Here is a 21,727-nt window from a genome sequence, read left to right as displayed (position 1 = left end):
CATGCAGTATTGCATGTCTGTTAACACAGACAACACTGCACAAATGTCAGTTTTCGCTGCCATTAAGTAAAGCCTGTCAATTACTGCATTATTCATGGTGAGAGATAATGCCTGAAATTTGATATCCTTGCACACTCTTGACTCTGTGGATCTTGGAATATTGAATTTCCTAAAGATTTCTAAAATGGAATGCCCTGTGTTTCTGGCTCCAAACTATATGTGCATATTGATATCCTATGACTTTTGTTGCTTCAGTGTAAATAGTAATGATGTTTGAACTGTCAACAGATTGCTCTAAAATTTATGTACTCATGAAATATGCTCATTTATTAGCTGTCATGTGCAATGTAGGGGCCACTTATCCACATACATCTCTATTCATTTCTTGTGCTACTCAAAATAATTGAGTACATCATTTCTGTGAGGTTTTACAGAAACTCAGCCATTTCATATTTGGTTGAGCACAAGAAAAAACCTATAGCAAACTGCTCTTTCACTATCAGTCAGTTGATCAACCAAATTCAAACTTTTTTTTGGTGTAAAGACAATGTTTCAGATCATAAAACTATCACATTATGACAAATAGTTCTTTATTAATATAAAGAATCTTGTTGCTTTGCCGTTAGGCTTCAGATAATTAATTTATGAAAAGATTTGGAAAACCCATTGCTCTTACGACAGTCATAAATGCTTTGATTTTTTTGTATGATTACTCATAGATTGCTTGTTCCTAACCTAATGATGAGTTTTGTGTGTAAACTATATACAATTCTAACCCTACTGAAACGTTTCAGTACGTAAGAATTAACTTTTTCTATTTATTGTCAGCTTATAATGAAAACCTCATATCTCAGAAAAGTTACATATTGTTTTTCTCACTTAACATGGTTGCCTAGCAATATATTTGTTTTCTTTTTTTTCTTCCTATAATGCAGCATACCTGTCGTTGGATTACTAATAGCTGAGATACAAGGCTTTGTACCTAATAACGCAATAAAAATCATTGTGGATTTTTTGTTTGTTTTTTAGGTATGATTTTTTAATTCTAAGCTTATGTGCTGTTGGTGATCGGTTTATTTGTTCAATTGATTTACATATAACGTTTGTGTTTGTAATCCCAGGTAATGGAAAACAGTGTCAGATGTCAAAGCAGATACTGCCCTTATGATCTGTTCTCAGGGTAAGTGGTTTTCTTAAAAGAGCAGTTTATTATGTTATTACTTTGTAGAGTTCTATACTTTCACCCTTGTCTTCTTAAGAATGAAAAACACAGTTTTTTTCTTCATTACTCAAAGAAGTAATATTATCTGAGGCAGTACATTTTCTGCAGGGAATTATAAAACATTAACAGAAATTATAGTTTTTCTCTTGGCTATTATCCATAATTTATAATGATAATGTGTACTTGATTGTGGGAACTATGGACACATATTTTTGATGAAATCTTCAGCTGTGCATAAGTGATAATGATGATAACAATATTTTATTTTGACATAATTATGCAGTGTCACTTACTTGTTTTGTTACGAATTCAAAATTGAGGGCAGCAAAGCAAAACAGAGATGCTTAACTTTATATTTGAACATTCCTTTACAAAGGAAAATTGAGAAATATTGCCTTATGTAATTCTTGCACCACTGCAAATATGAATGAAATAGATATTAGTGTCAGTGGCACTGAGAAACGGCTTAAATTGTTCAAATTAAACCAGCTCCAGGGTCCAATGGAATATCTGTCAGATTCTATAGAAGGTTTATGTCTGAGTTAGCCCTCATTTTATCCAGAAGGTACTATAGATCCCCTGCTCAAAACCCTGTGCTCAGTAGTTGGAAGAAACCACAGGTCATACCCAGCTACAAGAAAGGGAGGGATGGGGGAATATAGCCTCAATTAATGACAAAATCTCATTAGGAAACAGGATACATTTTCCGCATGTATTGGATTCCAGTCAATCTTTTGTAAGTGAAGTGAGAGCAGTCAGTTTGATTTAAACAGAACAATACCAAACATATATCAGTACCTGCCATATGACTCTAGTTACATACTTCAGCAGAGGAATGTCTACTACAAGCAAACAAATGAAGACTATTCTATTGATATTATTTCTTCCACTTCATGTGGAGTTCCATAATGGTAAAAGAGGTAGTACATTTATCCTAAAAGAAACACATTCAAGCCCACTGTGGATGAGTTCATATGGCCTTCTTACACTATAAAAACACAGCTGTCATACACTGTTTGAAGATGATAAGCAAAGCTGTGAGGGAGGGCCCTGAGTTGTGCTTTGGGAGCTCAGTTGGTTGAGCACTTGCTCGCAAAAGGCAAAGGTCCGGAATTCAAGTCTCAGTCTGACACACAGTTGTGATCTGCTAGACAGTTTCATATAGTGGGCACTCCACCGCAGAGTGAAAATCATTGTGATCACATAAGGTAGTTGGAGATCAATATATAATGCTGGCATAGGCAGACACTGAAGTGGTGTAAAGTAGACTGTAGCTAATCTTTTACTGACCCAGGTGGCCTGCTCATACATCATAGTGCCATGGACCTTATGCCAGGCAGCTTAGTATCCCCACCAGATGTCATAGCAGTTACACAGATTGATTATGTATTTTCCATATCAGTGGCTGTTGAAATAACTCCCGTCAATCACATAACCTGTTACAGTACCTTTCCTGTTCAAGCATATGGCTTTCACTGAAAGTACTGTAAACTTGTTTGTCTGACTTAGAATAAGACTTGCTGGTGCTGCACACGGACATAGCATTGCACGTGGATTATTTATTGTCAGTCCCAGTCATAAATTCCATGCATCTGTAACACCAGATCTCTTGATGCATACTATTTATTCTTAATTTTGTGTATTGTGTGAAATATAATTATTTATGTGTTATTTCTCCAACATCATGACACTCTTGGCAATGCATACCATACATATAATAGAAAGGTCAGATATCTGATGTCTTCTTCCACCAGTTTCTTCTTCTATCTGTTCATCTGAAGAATAAATTGTACAAGCATATTGGAACAGCTGTTCCTGTACATTCCCTGTGACTGCTGTAGCTCTCACATATGGCTTGGACTCTATGTCCTATGGTGACGAGTACATTAATGTATGCCCTGTATGGAGGCTACTAGTAGCAAGAGATACAGATCAGGTGTGTTTTCTTTTATTATATGGAATCTCCAGGGTAGTATCTGAATTCATCTTCATAAGAATGTCTGGGAATGGTAGTTCAAATGTTTTTCATCCACATGCTAAATGTGATGTTCATATGTAAGCAGCTGAGATGTACAACAATTGCATCTGGCATTTTTCACCATATGGCTTAACAGCAAAAGTATCATCCATATACCCATAGGCATATAGTTTCCAGAGCTTTTTTCTCAAAGTGGTCCATATGTAAATTTGTAGTTTCTGCAGCTGGAGGAGATGCCATACTGACTCCATCAATTTATTCAATGAACTTAGCACCAAAATGGAAGTAAACGACAGGGATAGTGTGTCAGTACCGTTTAACTTTGTGCTTGCTGCAGTGACATTGAAGCAGATTGAGGAGTATCCTAATGGAATCTGCATGATTAAAGCTGTGACATCAAAGCTGACCAGAAGCTGCATCATTCACTGTCTATTAGAGATTACTTCCTACAGAAACACGTCATTTCACCAGATGATGACAAGTAAGGAAGCTGTCAAAATGTTTCTTCCAGAAAATTGTTACGTGGCTGACTGCTGTGGATTTCCTCAGTGACATTCTTCTAGAGAGCATGCATCATTATTTAGTGCATCTCTCCTGTTGACAAAATAATGACAAAACATATTCTTTAGTACGCCAGTTGTTTGACCTTTGTGAAGAAACACATCCTTTTCCCAAGACTGATATTGAGAATAATGCACGAACTCTTTTCACCTTCCCCCTCTCATGAACCTTCCCATGAGAGGGGATGGATGGAAACACCTTTGCACAAGAAAACTGTGCTAGTAGAAAGCTACTGCATAGCAGTGCAACAAGTTCATATGACTAAAAGAGACTTGCTTCTAGAATGTCAACATTCACAACATGTAGACCACCATCAACTTAGTGGAGATGGAGCTGAATGCAGTGATAACATTTGCATATTCCAAAGATTAAAAATTTGTCCCAATTCCAAGAACACTGCCAAAATGGAAATCATCAGCTGTTGGAAGCAAGTCTCAGTAGGTCCCCTCAAAAGCTGTCAAACAGGTAATAATGAAGATCTGCAGAGTCATCAAAAAAGCCAAAATGTTGGAGACTAAAACTTCCACACAGAACGGTCCTACACATAGCTGTCCCAGCTCCAGGAAAGGCAGTGCAGTTGTATTGACAGTCAGATGACAACTGGTAGAAAACTGTTACCACAGGTACCAGAAAAATGTATAAATCTTGATCTTCTCAAACTGGACAACAGTTTCGAAATAAGTTTAGCATGGGATCCTGCAGTATTAAAAATTCATCTAGACTGTTATTGATTGAGTGTGATGCAGCATCAGGTTGAATGGACATATAACATCATGCCTCAACACCTATATCCACCACCATCAGTCTTCACCATTAACTGGACACTCTTCTGGATGTATAGCTACCTTTGTCAGAGATGAGGGGTGTGGTCCATAATCCAAAGAAGATCACTTGTTACAGAAATAGAGTGCCTCACCTGAAGATGATGGCTTGGAAACTTATTAGAAGGTTGCTTCAAGGCCACACTATTATTTAGCTGATAGTTCAAGAAGATTTCAACAGTGAAATTTTTCAAAAAGTTTCTATTCTGATGTAACACACAATCTTTTAAAGAAAAATGATTTAGTCAATTTTGTCATATTAAATTGCAGGAGAGTTTTTCTGCTATGGCATGCTTCATATTCCAGTCCTTTGCCATTTTAATGGAGTACTTTCCTTTTGTCGAAGGAAATATTAATTAGCATTTTGGCCTCTCAAATGAATGTACTGCATTCCAATTAAACATAGATGTGATTCTCAAGGCAAATAAAGAGGTGAGGTTTCTGTTTTTTCTAAATTTTATGCAGATTATTAACAAACTAACCCTGAATAAATGGGACATCTTTTCTTTTCCCAAAACTGTAGAGTAAACAGGACTTCACCAAAATAAACAGACATTGAAACTAATCAAGTTTTTAGGAGAATAATTACCATTCATTGTACATTCATCTTTTTGACATGACTGGTCATGCCCTGATTTAAGGAAGAGCACTTGGGAGGAAGGGATATTAACTTTAGTTGAATGCTATCAATATCCTCTCTTGGTAATTTAGTCAGAGTGCAACACTTCTTACCAATTTATATTAAAAGTTCTCCCCACTGACACATTCTGCTATAATGTAGTGTTAATCTTGTGTTTTATTAACAAATAAAAATATGAGCTACAAAATATTTGATGACCTACCCTCCACAACATGATAATTATATGTTGAACGTCTCTAAAATATTTGAGTGTCTGAGCTGCTTCTAGGACCATAGTGAAATGTGATTTTCTGTGACACAATGACAACATCATAGGGACTGCACTCAAATTCTTATTCAACTGCCCATTCTTTTCTTTGAATTCTCTTAATTACTCTGACAAGTGGTGGGGTGGTGCCTTTGATAAAGTTGTCACTGGTTCTCTACCCCACTCTTACTTGCTGAGCTGGTGCATCAGCGTAAATTACCCAGTTGTTTGTAAACAATCAGCAGGAAACATTCACATGTTCTTTTGATCTTAAAATTGTAATAAAGCTGTTATTTACAGACAAAAAGTGAATAGAAATGAAGCTAATATTCGATGATAAATGAATGCTGAATAATCATTCAAATCCACCAAAACATTTAGCTGTTACAATAAAGCAGTGTAAAATTAATTTCTCTCATCCTTCCAGTCAGACCACCATCATTCAGCCATGGATGACTTTAAAATACTTAAAATCATGTGTTCCCCTTCCAAAAGAATGTAATAAATGACTTTAGTACAATCCATTTGCAAGGATTTCGCATATGTTCTATGTTATCTTATAAATACCTTATTGTTTTAAGATGAAAAGTTATCACACAGAAATTCTACTTGTATAATGTTAAGTGAATTTTCAATAACTCTGGCCAATACAAAATTCTTATTTGTGGATATTCTCATTGTTTCTTACTTTCTTCTGAAATTAATTCAGCTGATAAGTAATGCATCAGAAGCTCAATTTATGTACAGCATGTAATACAAATTTCCTTAGAATTAAGAAAAATTACTTACCACTGTTGCTTTTTCCTCCCTCAGGAATTACACACGAATGAAGAAAGCAATTCACAATTTACTGTCAACTCCTCAAAACAATTTAAGGATATTTAAGGTAATAATTAGATGTTAACCATAATTGAATTCTTAAAAATAATACACTGAAAACAGAAAATTGAAGTATGTAAAATCTGGAGCAAATACACTCCTGGAAATTGAAATAAGAACACCGTGAATTCATTGTCCCAGGAAGGGGAAACTTTATTGACACATTCCTGGGGTCAGATACATCACATGATCACACTGACAGAACCACAGGCACATAGACACAGGCAACAGAGCATGCACAATGTCGGTACTAGTACAGTGTATATCCACCTTTCGCAGCAATGCAGGCTGCTATTCTCCCATGGAGACGATCGTAGAGATGCTGGATGTAGTCCTGTGGAACGGCTTGCCATGCCATTTCCACCTGGCGCCTCAGTTGGACCAGCGTTCGTGCTGGACGTGCAGACCGCGTGAGACGACGCTTCATCCAGTCCCAAACATGCTCAATGGGGGACAGATCCGGAGATCTTGCTGGCCAGGGTAGTTGACTTACACCTTCTAGAGCACGTTGGGTGGCACGGGATACATGCGGACGTGCATTGTCCTGTTGGAACAGCAAGTTCCATTGCCGGTCTAGGAATGGTAGAACGATGGGTTCGATGACGGTTTGGATGTACCGTGCACTATTCAGTGTCCCCTCGACGATCACCAGTGGTGTACGGACAGTGTAGGAGATCGCTCCCCACACCATGATGCCGGGTGTTGGCCCTGTGTGCCTCGGTCGTATGCAGTCCTGATTGTGGCGCTCACCTGCACGGCGCCAAACACGCATACGACCATAATTGGCACCAAGGCAGAAGCGACTCTCATCGCTGAAGACGACACGTCTCCATTCGTCCCTCCATTCACGCCTGTCGCGACACCACTGGAGGCGGGCTGCACGATGTTGGGGCGTGAGCGGAAGACGGCCTAACGGTGTGCGGGACCGTAGCCCAGCTTCATGGAGACTGTTGCGAATGGTCCTCGCCGATACCCCAGGAGCAACAGTGTCCCTAATTTGCTGGGAAGTGGCGGTGCGGTCCCCTACGGCACTGCGTAGGATCCTACGGTCTTGGCGTGCATCCGTGCGTCGCTGCGGTCCTGTCCCAGGTCGACGGGCACGTGTACCTTCCGCCGACCACTGGCGACAACATCGATGTACTGTGGAGACCTCACGCCCCACGTGTTGAGCAATTCGGCGGTACGTCCACCCGGCCTCCCGCATGCCCACTATACGCCCTCGCTCAAAGTCCGTCAACTGCACATACGGTTCACGTCCACTCTGTCGCGGCATGCTACCAGTGTTAAAGACTGCGATGGAGTTCCGTATGCCACGGCAAACTGGCTGACACTGACGGCGGCGGTGCACAAATGCTGCGCAGCTAGCGCCATTCGACGGCCAACACCGCGGTTCCTGGTGTGTCCGCTGTGCCGTGCGTGTGATCATTGCTTGTACAGCCCTCTCGCAGTGTCCGGAGCAAGTATGGTGGGTCTGACACACCGGTGTCAATGTGTTCTTTTTTCCATTTCCAGGAGTGTAATAAGCTGAATGAATTCACAAAGGCGAAGAGGAAATTATGAGCTAACTAATACAATAGTGATAGATAAAGTACGTGTAAAATAAAAGATAAAAATCCTTCAAAGCATGGGTATAATAATGTAAGGAAATAATAGCTTAAAAAATTTCTGATAAAAATGTGCTGTTTAGGTTACTTTTTCCTCTAAAGCTACTGACAGATACCACAGTGGCCATGAAGAGCACTGGATATACATATCAAAATACTGTGTATAATGATTAATACAAGTCTGCATGCCTGTTCACTTAATTGCTCAATTGGATATATAATATTTAGTATATTGATGTTCATACACAAATATTTTTAGTTCACTGATGAAAATCTCCAGTCTATTGTAGTATCTCCAGCAGAATTTCTTCTGCTCATTGAGCACTTAACATTCAAATTAGCTTGTGATTTTGAACAATGCAGCATACATTTTAAAATTTACTGACAGAATATGGTCATTACCTCACTTCAAACCACCAACTGTATCACTAAACTGATTAGTCCCATATCATATGGTAAACATCATTAAGTGGAGCAAGAAAACAGCACTGTACTGTACATGAATACCTGTGCATAACACTGACTAGTGAGATGCTGAAGAGCAGTGTTGAGTATTTAAGCAGTCTGAACTTTGGGATGTGCATATCAATAGGTTATGTCTTTGTTTTGGTGAACTGCACGTCCTTCTATTAATATATTGAATTTACTGATGACTCCACTTCTCTGTAGATGATTTAACAGTATGCAGCAAATATTGGCTTCTTCAGTCATTTAGGCACAGGTTATCCAAATATTTCAGTATTACATGATTGATGTGATAGAAGATGGAACTGATTGATCTGTATGGTAGAATATGAAACTGATAGCTGTGTACTATGTGCTGTTGCATATCTTATTACATAATCCAACTTCAATATGGTGGATTATTTTGTATAGGGATGGCTGAGAACCTGTGTTTATTTCATCACTTTACTCCAACAGATTGAGGTTGCTGGTGTATTTTGTACATTTCCCCTCAATTTCACAATGGATCAGATATCACGAAACTGATTGACTGTTCATCATCATGGCACTATGCTGATTGTGTCCCTGTCTTTGTCTTTAAAGTGTGTTCTCTTTGAATTTTTTATATGTTGCATACATTTGGATCATCAACCCGTTCCTTGTTAAATAGTCATTCAACATGGAGCATACATGTGTTGCATTAGAACATCTGATTATTTTAAAATGATTTCTATCTTGTTTATAGGCCTGTGAATGACTCAATGTCTCCACTGTTTGATGAGTTGTTACATTAACTTCTAAATTATTTACATGACCATTATCCTTCATTTATGTTTTCTACACCAGCTAAGCTAAAAACGCAACTGACTGTAATCATTTCTCACCTGTCAGTATACTAAGTGATATTTCTTCAGTACTATTCAAGAAGAATATCTTGGGGACTGAATGAAAGAAGAGGGACTGTACAACAAATAGACTATTAGCATTTAAAGAAAGTTTATTTACAAAATAAGTCTTTCAAAATCTTACATGGTTTCTCTTTCTCATCTAAATATTTCATACTTAATTGTAAAATTGTATCACCAAACCCTGAGTTATAGTATGGTCAAATGTTGGGATAAAATGGTCCAGACCAGTGAGTCATAAACTTATTTGGTTCATGACACCCAAAATATACAATTCATTACATTCAGCAGGGTAATTCCTTGATAATTCTAACAACAAGTATTGCCTCCTTTCTTATGTATTGGTTGGGTTACACCTTCTGGAATTCTTTTATGATTCTTTATCAATTTGATAAGTTTATGGAATCGCTTATGGAAACCAAATCCTCCATTTTTCAACAGTTCTGCAGTTATTCTACCAGTTACTGGTGCCTGATAGTTTCAGACAGTGCTTCCTCTAATGTGTGTTCTTCTATCTCTGTAATAGAGTGGCTGTTCACACCTGGTAGTATTGGATACAGAATTCAATTGAAGTATTCTCTCTATCCAGAACATCTTGTTTATCTGTCAGCACATTTCCCTCCTTGTCTTTATATGCTTTTATTATTTGTCTATATTTTTGAGTACCTTCTTAAATTTTTCTTATAAAATTTTCCACTCCCATTCCTTTGGTTGTACTCTTCCATCTCCTCTTACTCCTCCTTATGGCTTCCCTTTTTTTCCTTTTACATAACCTTGCTGCCTCTGTACTCTTTTCGTTATATGAGGGGCATTTAATGAGTAATGCAACACTTTTTTTTTCTCAGTTGAAAAAAAGTGGAATTTGTTGTGGGGCATCATGAAATATTCCTGCTTCAGCCCCAATTTAATGAAGTTTTGATAGGTGGTGACACTATACATAACTTTCAAAATGGTGTCTGTAATGGAGGTGCATTCCAAGCAAAGTGATGTCATTGAGTTTCTTTTTTTGGAAACCCAGAGCATCACAGAGATTCATAGATGCTTGCAGAATGTCTACAGAGACCTGGCAGTGAACAAAAGTATGATGAGTTGTCGGGCAAGGTGTCTCTTATCTTTGCAACAAGGTCGTGCAACCTGTATGATCTCCTGTGTGCCAGCCGGCCAGACACAGCTGTAACATATGCAAAGCTGGAAAATGCAGATACTCTCATTCTAGGTGACTAATGGATCACAATCAAACACCTCACTGCTCAATGAGACATCTCTGCTGGTAGTGCTGGCACACTCATCCACCATTTAGGGTACTCAGACCAGTGTGCCCACTGGGATCCTCACTGCCTGAGCAACAAAGGACCATCTCTGTGGAATTGCTTGCATCTTATAATGCTGATCATGCCAAATTTTTGTTGAACATTGTCCCAAGTGATAAAATATGGATTTGTCACTTCAAACTGAAAACAAAACGCAATCCATCGAGTGGCACCACACAACCTCTCCTCCAAAAAAGAAGTTCAAAGCCACATCCTCAGCCAGTAAAGTCATAGTGATAGTCTTCTGGGACTCTGAAGCAGTTATTCGGTTTGATGTCCTCTCTCAAGGTGCAACAATCAACTCTGAAGTGTATTGAGCTACCCTCAAGAAACTGAAGAATTGACTACAGTGTGTTTCTTACCACAAAAATGCAAATGAACTTCTCTTTCTCCATGCAAGGACTCAAATCAGGTCTGCTCACCAAAGAGGAGCTCACAAAACTTTAGACTCTTCTTACTCATCCACCCTCCAGTCCAGATCTTGCACCTTCTGATTTCCCTCTGTTTGGCCCAGTGAAGGATACATTCCATGGGAAGCAGTACATGGATCATGAAGAGGTTATTGATGCAGCAAGATGTTGGGTTTGACATCAACCAGTAGAGTGATACCATGCAGGCATACAGGGCCTCTCAATAAGGTTGTGTAAGGCCATCACACTGAATGGAGATTATTTTGAAAAATAGAATTTTGTAACCAAAAGAGTTGGGAACAATATAGTTTATTTGGATCCTGAATAAAACCAACCTGCTTTCATAAAAAAATGTGTTGCATTACTTATTGAATGTCCCTCATATAATGGTTGATTTGATCTTGTATTTCATTGTAATCACTTATGTTCTGCTTTCTTTTCCCACTCCACTGCCTCTCTACATTCACCATCATATCAGTCTTCATTTCTGAGTCTTCTTTTTCCTCCCAGTACTTGATATGCTTTTGTGTAAATTGCATTTTTAACAGAGTTCCAAACTTTTTCTGTGTGGTCTCCACTACGTTTGTAACTTCTATCTCAATCTCTCCTGATACTCTCGAGAAGTAGACCTATCTTTCAGTTGTTCTATATTCCATTTCTTTACTCTGGTACTATTTCCTTTGGTGGCCATAGCAAGTTTCTACCTCATTTTGGCTTCTGCTAGGTAATGGTCAGAATCAGTATTAGCTCCTTCAAAAGTGCGCCCATGTTTCATATCAGATACCTATGTATTTGATACCAATATATGGTCTATTTGATTTTCTTTGTTTCTTCCTGGTATTTTTCAGGTCCCTTTGTAGATATTTTTCCTTGGGAAATAGTACCTTACTGCCTTCAACTCGTCTGCAGAAACAAGTTAGGGAACCCTCCTGCCACTATTACTAGCTTCATCGTGCAGCCTTTCCTTACCAAACACACTTCTGGAAGCCTCTTCCTTGACCAGTTTTGCATATTAGTTACCAAGGACTGTTTTGGAGTAATATTTAAGTAAGCTATCACAAAACCTCCTCTAGCTAATCATAGAAACAATCCACCCTTTTCTCATCTGATTCCTATGTTGGAGCATATACATTGATGAAGGTCACACTGTGACATTTGCCTTTGATATGTAAGGTAAAATTATTTCATTATGTGCAGTGAAAGCAATAACAGATCTATGCTTATCCTTTGAACTATAAATCCAACTCCATGCTACCCTGGTATGTTTTCCTGAATAATATAGGGAGAATTTATGCTTATGAATCTCACCCCTTCCCTTCAACCTGATTTCCTGAAGTGCAACTCCTGTTGCATAACTTAGCATCTCTTCCACAGTAATATTCATTTCTCCTACCTGCAGCAGTGTATGCACATCCCATGTTCCAAATTTAAGCACCAGTATATCCATATTCCTGTTTCTTGGTGCAGTTTGTCTACATAAGGCCAATCCAGCATTTCTTGCTAAGTTTTTCGTGATGACAGGCTTTTACAAGGCTGGGTAATCAACTCTGTGCACATCCCCCAATCCAGAGGACCAGGCTTTCATTTTGAGGTTAGATCCCCTAGAGGGGTTGATCATTTAGCATTTTATAGAGCACCCTTACCCTATGGTATAGGGCATGCTCCATGGCTCCTTTGCTGGGGCCAATCTGGCTTGGGTGACCCTGCCAGTAGCTATGCTATACCCAACACAGATCCCAGCTTCTTCAGAGCTCACAAGCCTCTCCACTTTGCACATAACATGCCTTCAACAAGGTAGTGTCCCCTAGGGGGGCCTAATGCTGTTCGTGATCCTTGTGTGCTCTACCAGGCCTGGTAACAGGACTAAACATGAACAACACTAATGGTGGTTGTTCTGCCTGTTACAGATAATTTCAGCTCTAACCATTTATGTGCCTGCCTACAAAGTTACATTGACATCTGACCATGTCTTTTGGGTACTTCACTTCTTTTGACAGACAGTATACATTATGACAAGAGAGCTGTTAGTGGTAATAAAAAAAAGCATATATTTGTGTCACTTAATCTCACTGAATTCAAGAAAAAACTGTGTTAACTGGCTAAGTATTTATATTGTTACTATATTCACCATTGAGATCTGCGTGTGTTTATTAAAACTCCAAATCCACAGTCCTCCCCCCACGCTCCTAGGGAAAGGAAAAAAATTGGCATAGTCAGGTGTTCTTCTTTCAAGAAAATAATTTACAAGTCGGTATTATGTATTTTTTTAACATGGTCAGAGCTGGAATCTTCAAATGGATACTTACAAGCCACCATTCGTCTTCCAAAGTATTGAAAATGCTCCATACCTCGAGGTCTAGGGCGTACTCTACAAACTATCATGTGGATGCCTTTGGTTTGATGTAATAAACAAAAACCTTGTAGAATGTTTATTTATCTTCCAGACATAAACAGTGAGACAAGTACAGTGCACTGATATATCCTACTGCATCAGTGATACAACCTTCATACTAGACAAAAGCAATACAGGACCATCCTGAAAACTTTTACATCTGTAGTTGTCAAAGTGTCTGCTTGCTACACCAATCAGTATTGTGTCATGACCCTAAGCAACACCCCACTTTCAGCTAAGGCTGGTTCTTGTAGTCTGGTGGCTTGTGACACTGTTCCCATGACTTCAGACTGACTCTACATCAGAATTATGATGAGTGTAATTGATCAAACTAAGTTTCATATCATTTTCAGTTATGCTGATGGCCAATTACATGGATAATTCAGTGCATCTAGATGGAATTTGGAATTCCTCACAAATTTGTGGTTCTGTTCACACGCAAATAATGTTTACAGTATATTGGTTGAACTGGGTTGAATGGGGGCTGGAAGGGCTAAAAACATGCAAAAATGAAATGTTACTGTGCGTAGGCTATATCAAACAACTCTGTTTGATCATAGTGATATGAAACTGTATATGGATTTTGTCTAGGCAAAGTATTATGGGAGTTATCAGTATATCTTCATCCAAGTTTCAATTAATTAATAGTAATTACATCATCATCTGTTAAGTAAAAATAGTTATCAGAATCAAGGCATTTTGACCTCATGCTTTGATTGAAATACCACATTTGCTTGAAAAGGCTTTTCTACAATGTGTCAAAATCAAGATGAGCAGTGCTTTTATATCAGGATCTGCAGGATTAGATCACAGGAGCTATCTTGCAGATGTCACTGAGAGTAAACGGTGGTTTTGGCTGTGAATGAATGCCAGTAAAGCTGGGGAAAATTCTAAAAAATAAACCAAATGTGAAAATTTAAACCACGCGAAGGAAGCTAATAAAATACATACAAATAAAAAGTCTGGTATGGAAAGGGATGGATAATTTAAAGCAATTTTATGTACTAAAATATATCGATATGAGTGCTTCTCAGTAAATGATGCAGTGGGTTCATTACTGTCATAGAAGGCATCTAATGCTAAAAAATTGTTGCTATGCCCCTGTAGCACAGTTAGGAAACACTGGTCTGGACTCTAAAATATGGACTGTTTTAATTTAGTGAGACAAATACACAAGTGACTTATGTGTTATTAAATCATTTCCTTTCTTGCCACAGAATGGACTACTTGTATATGGTGATGGAAGAAGCTCAAATGATTTGTCTTCTGTACTTCTTCAGTGGTTCTCTGCCTCATTGGACAAGAGCACTAACAGGTAAAGCCCTCTTATATTATTTTATTAACTGATCCATTTCTACCAATGCTATAAAACTACTACTATTGTAGTTAAGATTACAATATGACCTTTATTTGTGTTGTAGTAAACTTCACACTTCAAACTTAAGGAAAAACAAATCAGAATATAACATGTTTTCAATTATATGACTATTATAGTGATGCAATGCTTTGTTGCAGGCTTGTCCATAAATTCTGTGATATCATAATCAGAGCACTCACTCATGTAAAAAAGAATTCTGCACCTGAAATCAAAGATGCAACTATACTTCTGGACAGCCAGTATCCATTACATCTACCAAAAAATCTTGTTGAGACAGCTGCCAAAAATTTCAGTGAAAATAAATGTACATTCGCTGAAGGACAGCTACCAAAACATTGTGTACTTGATCTTATTGTTCGAGGTCAGCAACAACAGACACGTGGGGCCAGCTGGATCTATCATATGTACAAGAAATATGAAAGTTTTAAGGATTATGAGTATATTCCAATGGTGTTAAAAAAATCAGTGAATTCAGATTTATTGGAAATTCATCGTTATTTACTAGCAGCAACATTCAAAGACTGCTCAGTAATGCTTACTTTTCAGCAGGCAACTGAGTAAGTATGCTTATAACAATACAATAATTTTCAATTTTAGGTCTTATATGAACTGTTAAAAGAAATGTGCACCACCTCCATGACTTGCATAGTTTGCATTTTTTAATAGGTAACTTCTTTCTTGATACTCTTTTGGCCACAGGAAATATTATGTATTGCCACCTGTGTAATCTAGGTAAAAATAAACTAGCATTTTAAGTGCAGTTCAGCAGAATGTTATGCATTTCCAATCTGGAATGGGACAAAGAAGCTTGTGTATACTGTTCTACTTGTCATCATGTCTCAGAGGGTCATTTGAAGCCTGAACCACGTGCACCATCTTACTTAATGCCAAGAAAAGTTGTCAGTGTGGGATGCTGCCTACTACATTAGAGTACACTATAGCATCTTCATTCAAATTACAAAATCCTTGACCCATGGTGCATGAAGAAAATGGGTAAGGAAACACATGGAATGTAGTCCAGATCAATGATATTGGGTTCTCTCCATTGACAGATGTAGAGTTTCTCTGATGTCTGATGACTGTTTTAGAAGACTGTGGAGATGGCGAGCTACTAAAACATGTCTCAGACATGTAGCACCATGCATTCAGCAGGGAGGGAGTCAAAGTTTGGGCTGATATGATGTTGATGTCCATGCTTCTCATAATAATAAAGGGTAATTTGAGGGCTGTATAGCATTCAACCTATTGTACAATCCTAAAGTCAACATTTTGTTGACAGATTCATCTTTTGAGATGATAATGTGCAAAAACACCACACTTACCTTGTGAAAACCTTCCCCCAGGAGGCAGGATTCAGCCCAATGTAAAGGCTTGCAGTATCTGCTGACTTGAACCCAATGGATAATGTTTTGGGCCAAGCGAAACTTGTTCTGTGTCACTGCAGGAACCTTCCTCACACACAGGATCATCTTAGGAGTGCCACCACTGAAGAGTGGGATGGGCTCAAGCAGCAAAGTCCCAATCACCTTGCAGGTAGTATGCCGAAGGAGACCAGAGCATGTTACAATGCACAGGATGGAGCACCACATTTTCGGATGTTACCTAACATGTTTTGAATCCATAGCAAAACTTTTCAACAACCTGCCTTTGTTTTGTTAATTTCTTCACTTTTATTTCACAGGAAAGCTATGTTTTTAGTTTCATAAAACTTATTCCTTCAGTCCTTGTTCCACTTGAATCCCAGTTCATGCACATTAGCAGATATGCAGGTGGTGCAGCACTATTTTAAGGAGTTTTGATTGTGTATTTTAAGTTTTTTATATCTGTCTCAATTTTTACTATATTACCCACTAATATATATATATATATATATATATATATATATATATATATATATATATATATATATATATATGATGTGACTTACCGAACCAAAGTGCTGGCAGGTCGACAGACACACAAACAAACACAAACATACACACGAAATTCAAGCTTCCACAACAAACTGTTGCCTTATCAGGAAAGAGGGAAGGAGAGGGAAAGATGAAAGGATGTGGGTTTTAAGGGAGAGGGTAAGGAGTCATCCCAATCCCGGGAGTGGAAAGACTTACCTTAGGGGGAAAAAAGGACACACACACACACACACACACACACACACACACGCACATACACAGACACAAGCAGATAGATATATATATATATATATATATATATATATATATATATATATATATATATATATATATATATATATATATATATATATATTTTCAGTAATTTTCTTTATCATTACCAATATTTATCTTTTCTAGCACCCAGACCATAAACAACTTCTACAAAGACATTAAGGAGTTAACATTAGTACAGCCTGTGAGTGCACATTAGATGTCATGTAGACAAAGAGTCAAATTTAAGACAGTTGAAGAATGTGCTATAATGACAATGCCTTCAGCTGTATGTATTAGTTTTTATTTATTTATGACTATTTTTGGTGATACAGTTCACAGTCTTCAGGTCCCTAGATACAGAAAACATATCATTCATTTATGTAGTATGATGAATACATTTTTATACTGTTAAGAAGGATATATTTGCTGTATCTAGGGATATAAAGATGGTGAATTGTGCCTACAAAACCAGGTGCAAATAAATCAAAACTGGTACACACAGCTGAAGGTATTATCATTATTGCATATAAACATAGCAGCTGCTGTCATTATACTTGTTGGAAGGTGGATGCACATAAATTAAAGAATGCTGCGTTGGGCAACTCCTTCTTCTCCACTGAAGAGTATCTTCACACAAGCTTTTAAACAGATGTTGTAAATTATTTTATAATTATCATAAGGCACCATAATATAACAGTCCTTCATAATGTTAAATCATTTCATTAGAGACAGATACATTAAAGTAAATGTACATCTTTGATTTCTTTCCATGTTTCAGAGACTGCTCTCTATGTAATGTAATGTAAAAGATTTTCAAAGCATCAGATCTGTGTGTTGGTATAAGAGGAGCTAAGAAATCAAGGTATTTTTTAACATGTGGGAAATTTGGTTTTGAATCTATACAAGAATTCTGGTGAGAAATAAGTCTCTGGCGTAATTTTACTATTATTAAGAACACAGTAAAACAATAAAACTGTCTGTACAAAATACAAGAAAGTAACATTAGAGTACATTTACACGAGTCATATTTTGTTGATCACACAGAGGACGCTCTCTGGGATATGAAAAGAATTCAAACCTGGACATTTTATTTGAGTATAATACAAGAAAATGACTTAACTATACAATTTAAAATAGTTTTGCAGTGCTAGATTAATCAATGTAATCCAGCATATTAGTTTTAAGAGTTCCTGTGAAGATACTCTTAAATAGAGTAAGAGTTGCCCAACAGAAAATTCTTTAATTTGGTCTGATGTTCTACTATATTATCAACAAAACATTTAAGATGATCTGCTTAATACATATGTACCCACATTTATGTCTTCTTTCTGTGCATGCGGTAAACCCATGTTGTCTTTATAGAGTTTGTATTTGGTCCTAGCTTTACATTCATGCTTTGGAGATATATTGGTAATGATAAGCAGGGGAAACATTCCACATGTCTGCTTGTGTCTGTATGTGTGGATGGATATGTGTGTGTGTGCGAGTGTATACCTGTCCTTTTTTCCCCCTAAGGTAAGTCTTTCCGCTCCCAGGATTGGAATGACTCCTTATCCTCTCCCTTAAAACCCACATCCTTTCGTCTTTCCCTCTCCTTCCCCTCTTTCCTGATGAGGCAACAGTTTGTTGCGAAAGCTTGAATTTTGTGTGTATATTTGTGTTTGTTTGTGTGTCTATCGACCTGCCAGCGCTTTTGTTTGGTAAGTCTCATCATCTTTCTTTTTATATATATATATATATATCTAAAAAGAAAGATGATGAGACTTACCAAACAAAAGCGCTGGCAGGTCGATAGACACACAAACAAACACAAATATACACACAAAATTCAAGCTTTCGCAACAAACTGTTGCCTCATCAGGAAAGAGGGAAGGAGAGGGAAAGACGAAAGGATGTGGGTTTTAAGGGAGAGGGTAAGGAGTCATTCCAATCCCGGGAGCGGAAAGACTTACCTTAGGGGGAAAAAAGGACAGGTATACACTCGCACACACACACATATCCATCCACACATACAGACACAAGCAGACATATATGTCTGCTTGTGTCTGTCTGTGTCTGTATGTGTGGATGGATATGTGTGTGTGTGCGAGTGTATACCTGTCCTTTTTTCCCCCTAAGGTAAGTCTTTCCGCTCCCGGGATTGGAATGACTCCTTACCCTCTCCCTTAAAACCCACATCCTTTCGTCTTTCCCTCTCCTTCCCTCTTTCCTGATGAGGCAACAGTTTGTTGCGAAAGCTTGAATTTTGTGTGTATATTTGTGTTTGTTTGTGTGTCTATCGACCTGCCAGCGCTTTTGTTTGGTAAGTCTCATCATCTTTCTTTTTAGATATATTTTTTCCACGTGGAATGTTTCCCTCTGTTATATATATATATATATATATATATTGTAAATATACTAACTTATCTTCACTGCAGCAGATGAAGCAATAGCACACAATTGCCAGAACGATGTATCACAATTTTATTTCATTATGAAATTGAGAATAATGAATAAAAGTTAAAAAGTTTTGCATTTGTGCTGAACAGCTCTAATCAACATGTTGGCAGTGCCATAGGACAGGAAATCAAAATTTTCTGTCATTTTCATTTCTTCTTCTTAGCAAAATAATATTTTAAATTTATTGTTTTATTGACACTGATATAATGAGAAATTAGCCATTATTTTAAAGGATAAGTGTTAAAGGATTCATCCACAGTACTGATGATTCTGGAATTCACCAAAAGTCTGTTACAGAGGTCCCCAAAGACCCTTAAAGAGAAATTTCTAGACAGGGATTTGAACATATGAGTCTCCTAAATATCTTAGTATATCAATCAGGCAAATACAATAACTTTCCTGTTCACAGGTCACCATGCGGCATGTACCTGGAGCAAATTGTAACTGATGATGAAGGTATGCTATATGCCTTTGATGTCCATGTTACTGATCTTGATCCAAAACCTTGGTCATGTATTGAGAAACATCGGAAGAGAGATCTCAGGATATTACAAGCTTGTAAAACTTAAATAATTATGTACTTATGTTTGTACCTGACCAAAAGTGTATTTACCAAAGATAATTATTGGAAAGGACATCCACCCTTCACAAACAAGACTGAGTTTATAAAGGAATCTCGTTACCTTATTGTTACTGTTTACAAAAACAGCAACATGTATTATTTTATGGTACAAGACTTGAAAATTTTTATATATTACTCTCACAAATTGTTTATTGTGAGATGTTATAATTTATTTTTAAATAATTTTGTGTTAGGAACAGCTCTCCTGACACTAGATGTTTACAAAAATATTTATTTATTGCTATTTATAAATGTACACAGCTGAAACATTTTATATAAAATTGACGTTCCTTTAAACTAAAATTGTTTATTATTTACATCATCCCATGCATCCTCTATTTTTCCTGTAATTTTTTTTGCTAGTTTTCATGTGAACACTAAAAATCAGTAATTAGTTTCACCTTCATTAGTTGTTAACTCTTTATAAGCCACAATTCCTAGGGATCATGTATTGTTATTCGTCGTCCACCTGTTTGTGTTGCATAGTTTCCAGGTAATGCAAGTTTTCTTGGACTGCAGTTAAGACAAGTCAAGAACTCAGGTAATCCATAGAATGAAATTCAGTTATTCCTTGAGTGCACGTATCAGTGTAGTTTTTTGATGCAGATGTCGTAAAAGTGGTACAAAAGATAAATGATGAGCCATATGCAGGATGAGCAATTTTTGTTTTAGTTAGTTGGTTATTCATTCAAAGATCACTTAACAATGATATTCAACATATCTGTTTCATAAAGTAATAAAACTATGCTAAAAGATAATAAACATGCAGGAATACAATTACTTTGAAATTCAGCTAATTCGCAAACTAATATTACACCATTTCTTCACATCTCATCATAAGTAACTGGACACATTGCATCCAGGGCACTCAGTGCCTCTTTACCTGACATTAGGATCATTTTTTCACTTATACTCATTGTCAACAAGAACCATAAAATTCACAAAATAAACAGTGCATACCATGATCATGATGCAAGAAGTAAACAATCTCCACAAAGATATAAAAAATCTCAGTATGGTATGGAAGGGAGCATATTATTAAAGCACAAAGGTATACAATAAATTTCAAGTCCATATGCAGTCACTGGGAATCTGAATGTATCTTTTGGATGCCTCTTTCTATTCTTTAGAGAAATTTTTGACAATGTGTAATACTTTGTGAAACGAGTTTACTTTTACATATTACTATATGAACTGACAATGTTGCACTGGTACCTCACTTCTTAACAAAATGGTTTATGTATGAAGTAGTGTGTAAGCCTTATAACTTTTGTGACTAATATGACTACAATGATCTGAGTGCTTGTACCTCACTTTTCATCTATCTGTTTACATATTATTTAGATTGTAGCCTTATGATCATTTACATATGGTTATTGCTGCAATAACCTGATAAATTCTCCATTCCAGTGATAGACTTGTGTCAAGGATCCACAGAAGTCAAAATAAATTAAATTAAATAACAAAAGAAATATGTATAGCTTATTATGATATGACTTCACATTCTAAAGTAAGACAAGTTTTGCAAAAGAACCATTTAAATGTGTGTTACCTTAAATCACATAGCGAGTTTTCAGCATCAAACATCAAGTTCACAAGTGTGATTCTAAAAGTAGGAATAATTTTCAAAGAGAAATAAATAGTAAAGATCTGCCATGATTAGCCAAACCTTGTGACCACATGCTTAATAGTGTGTTGGTCCACATT

The 21,727-nt window shown here is 37.2% G+C and overlaps 1 protein-coding gene across 1 annotated transcript in view; it reads left to right on the top strand.

Moving 5' to 3' along the window:
* The window catches only part of LOC126249618 (inositol-pentakisphosphate 2-kinase-like), a 106,410-nt gene extending 86,137 nt beyond the window's left edge, over positions 1-20,273 (top strand). The window contains exons 5-9 of the mRNA XM_049951287.1: positions 1,122-1,180; positions 6,283-6,355; positions 14,631-14,728; positions 14,929-15,348; positions 19,808-20,273. Of these exons, the coding sequence (XP_049807244.1) occupies positions 1,122-1,180; positions 6,283-6,355; positions 14,631-14,728; positions 14,929-15,348; positions 19,808-19,967 (810 nt within the window). The 3' untranslated portion in view covers positions 19,968-20,273. The remainder of the gene's footprint in view (positions 1-1,121; positions 1,181-6,282; positions 6,356-14,630; positions 14,729-14,928; positions 15,349-19,807) is intronic.
* The last annotated feature ends 1,454 nt before the right edge of the window (positions 20,274-21,727 follow it).

Source organism: Schistocerca nitens, chromosome 3 (genome assembly GCF_023898315.1).
Source record: "Schistocerca nitens isolate TAMUIC-IGC-003100 chromosome 3, iqSchNite1.1, whole genome shotgun sequence".
NCBI classification, from domain to species: domain Eukaryota; kingdom Metazoa; phylum Arthropoda; class Insecta; order Orthoptera; family Acrididae; genus Schistocerca; species Schistocerca nitens.
This window is presented reverse-complemented; position numbering and strand designations above follow the sequence as displayed.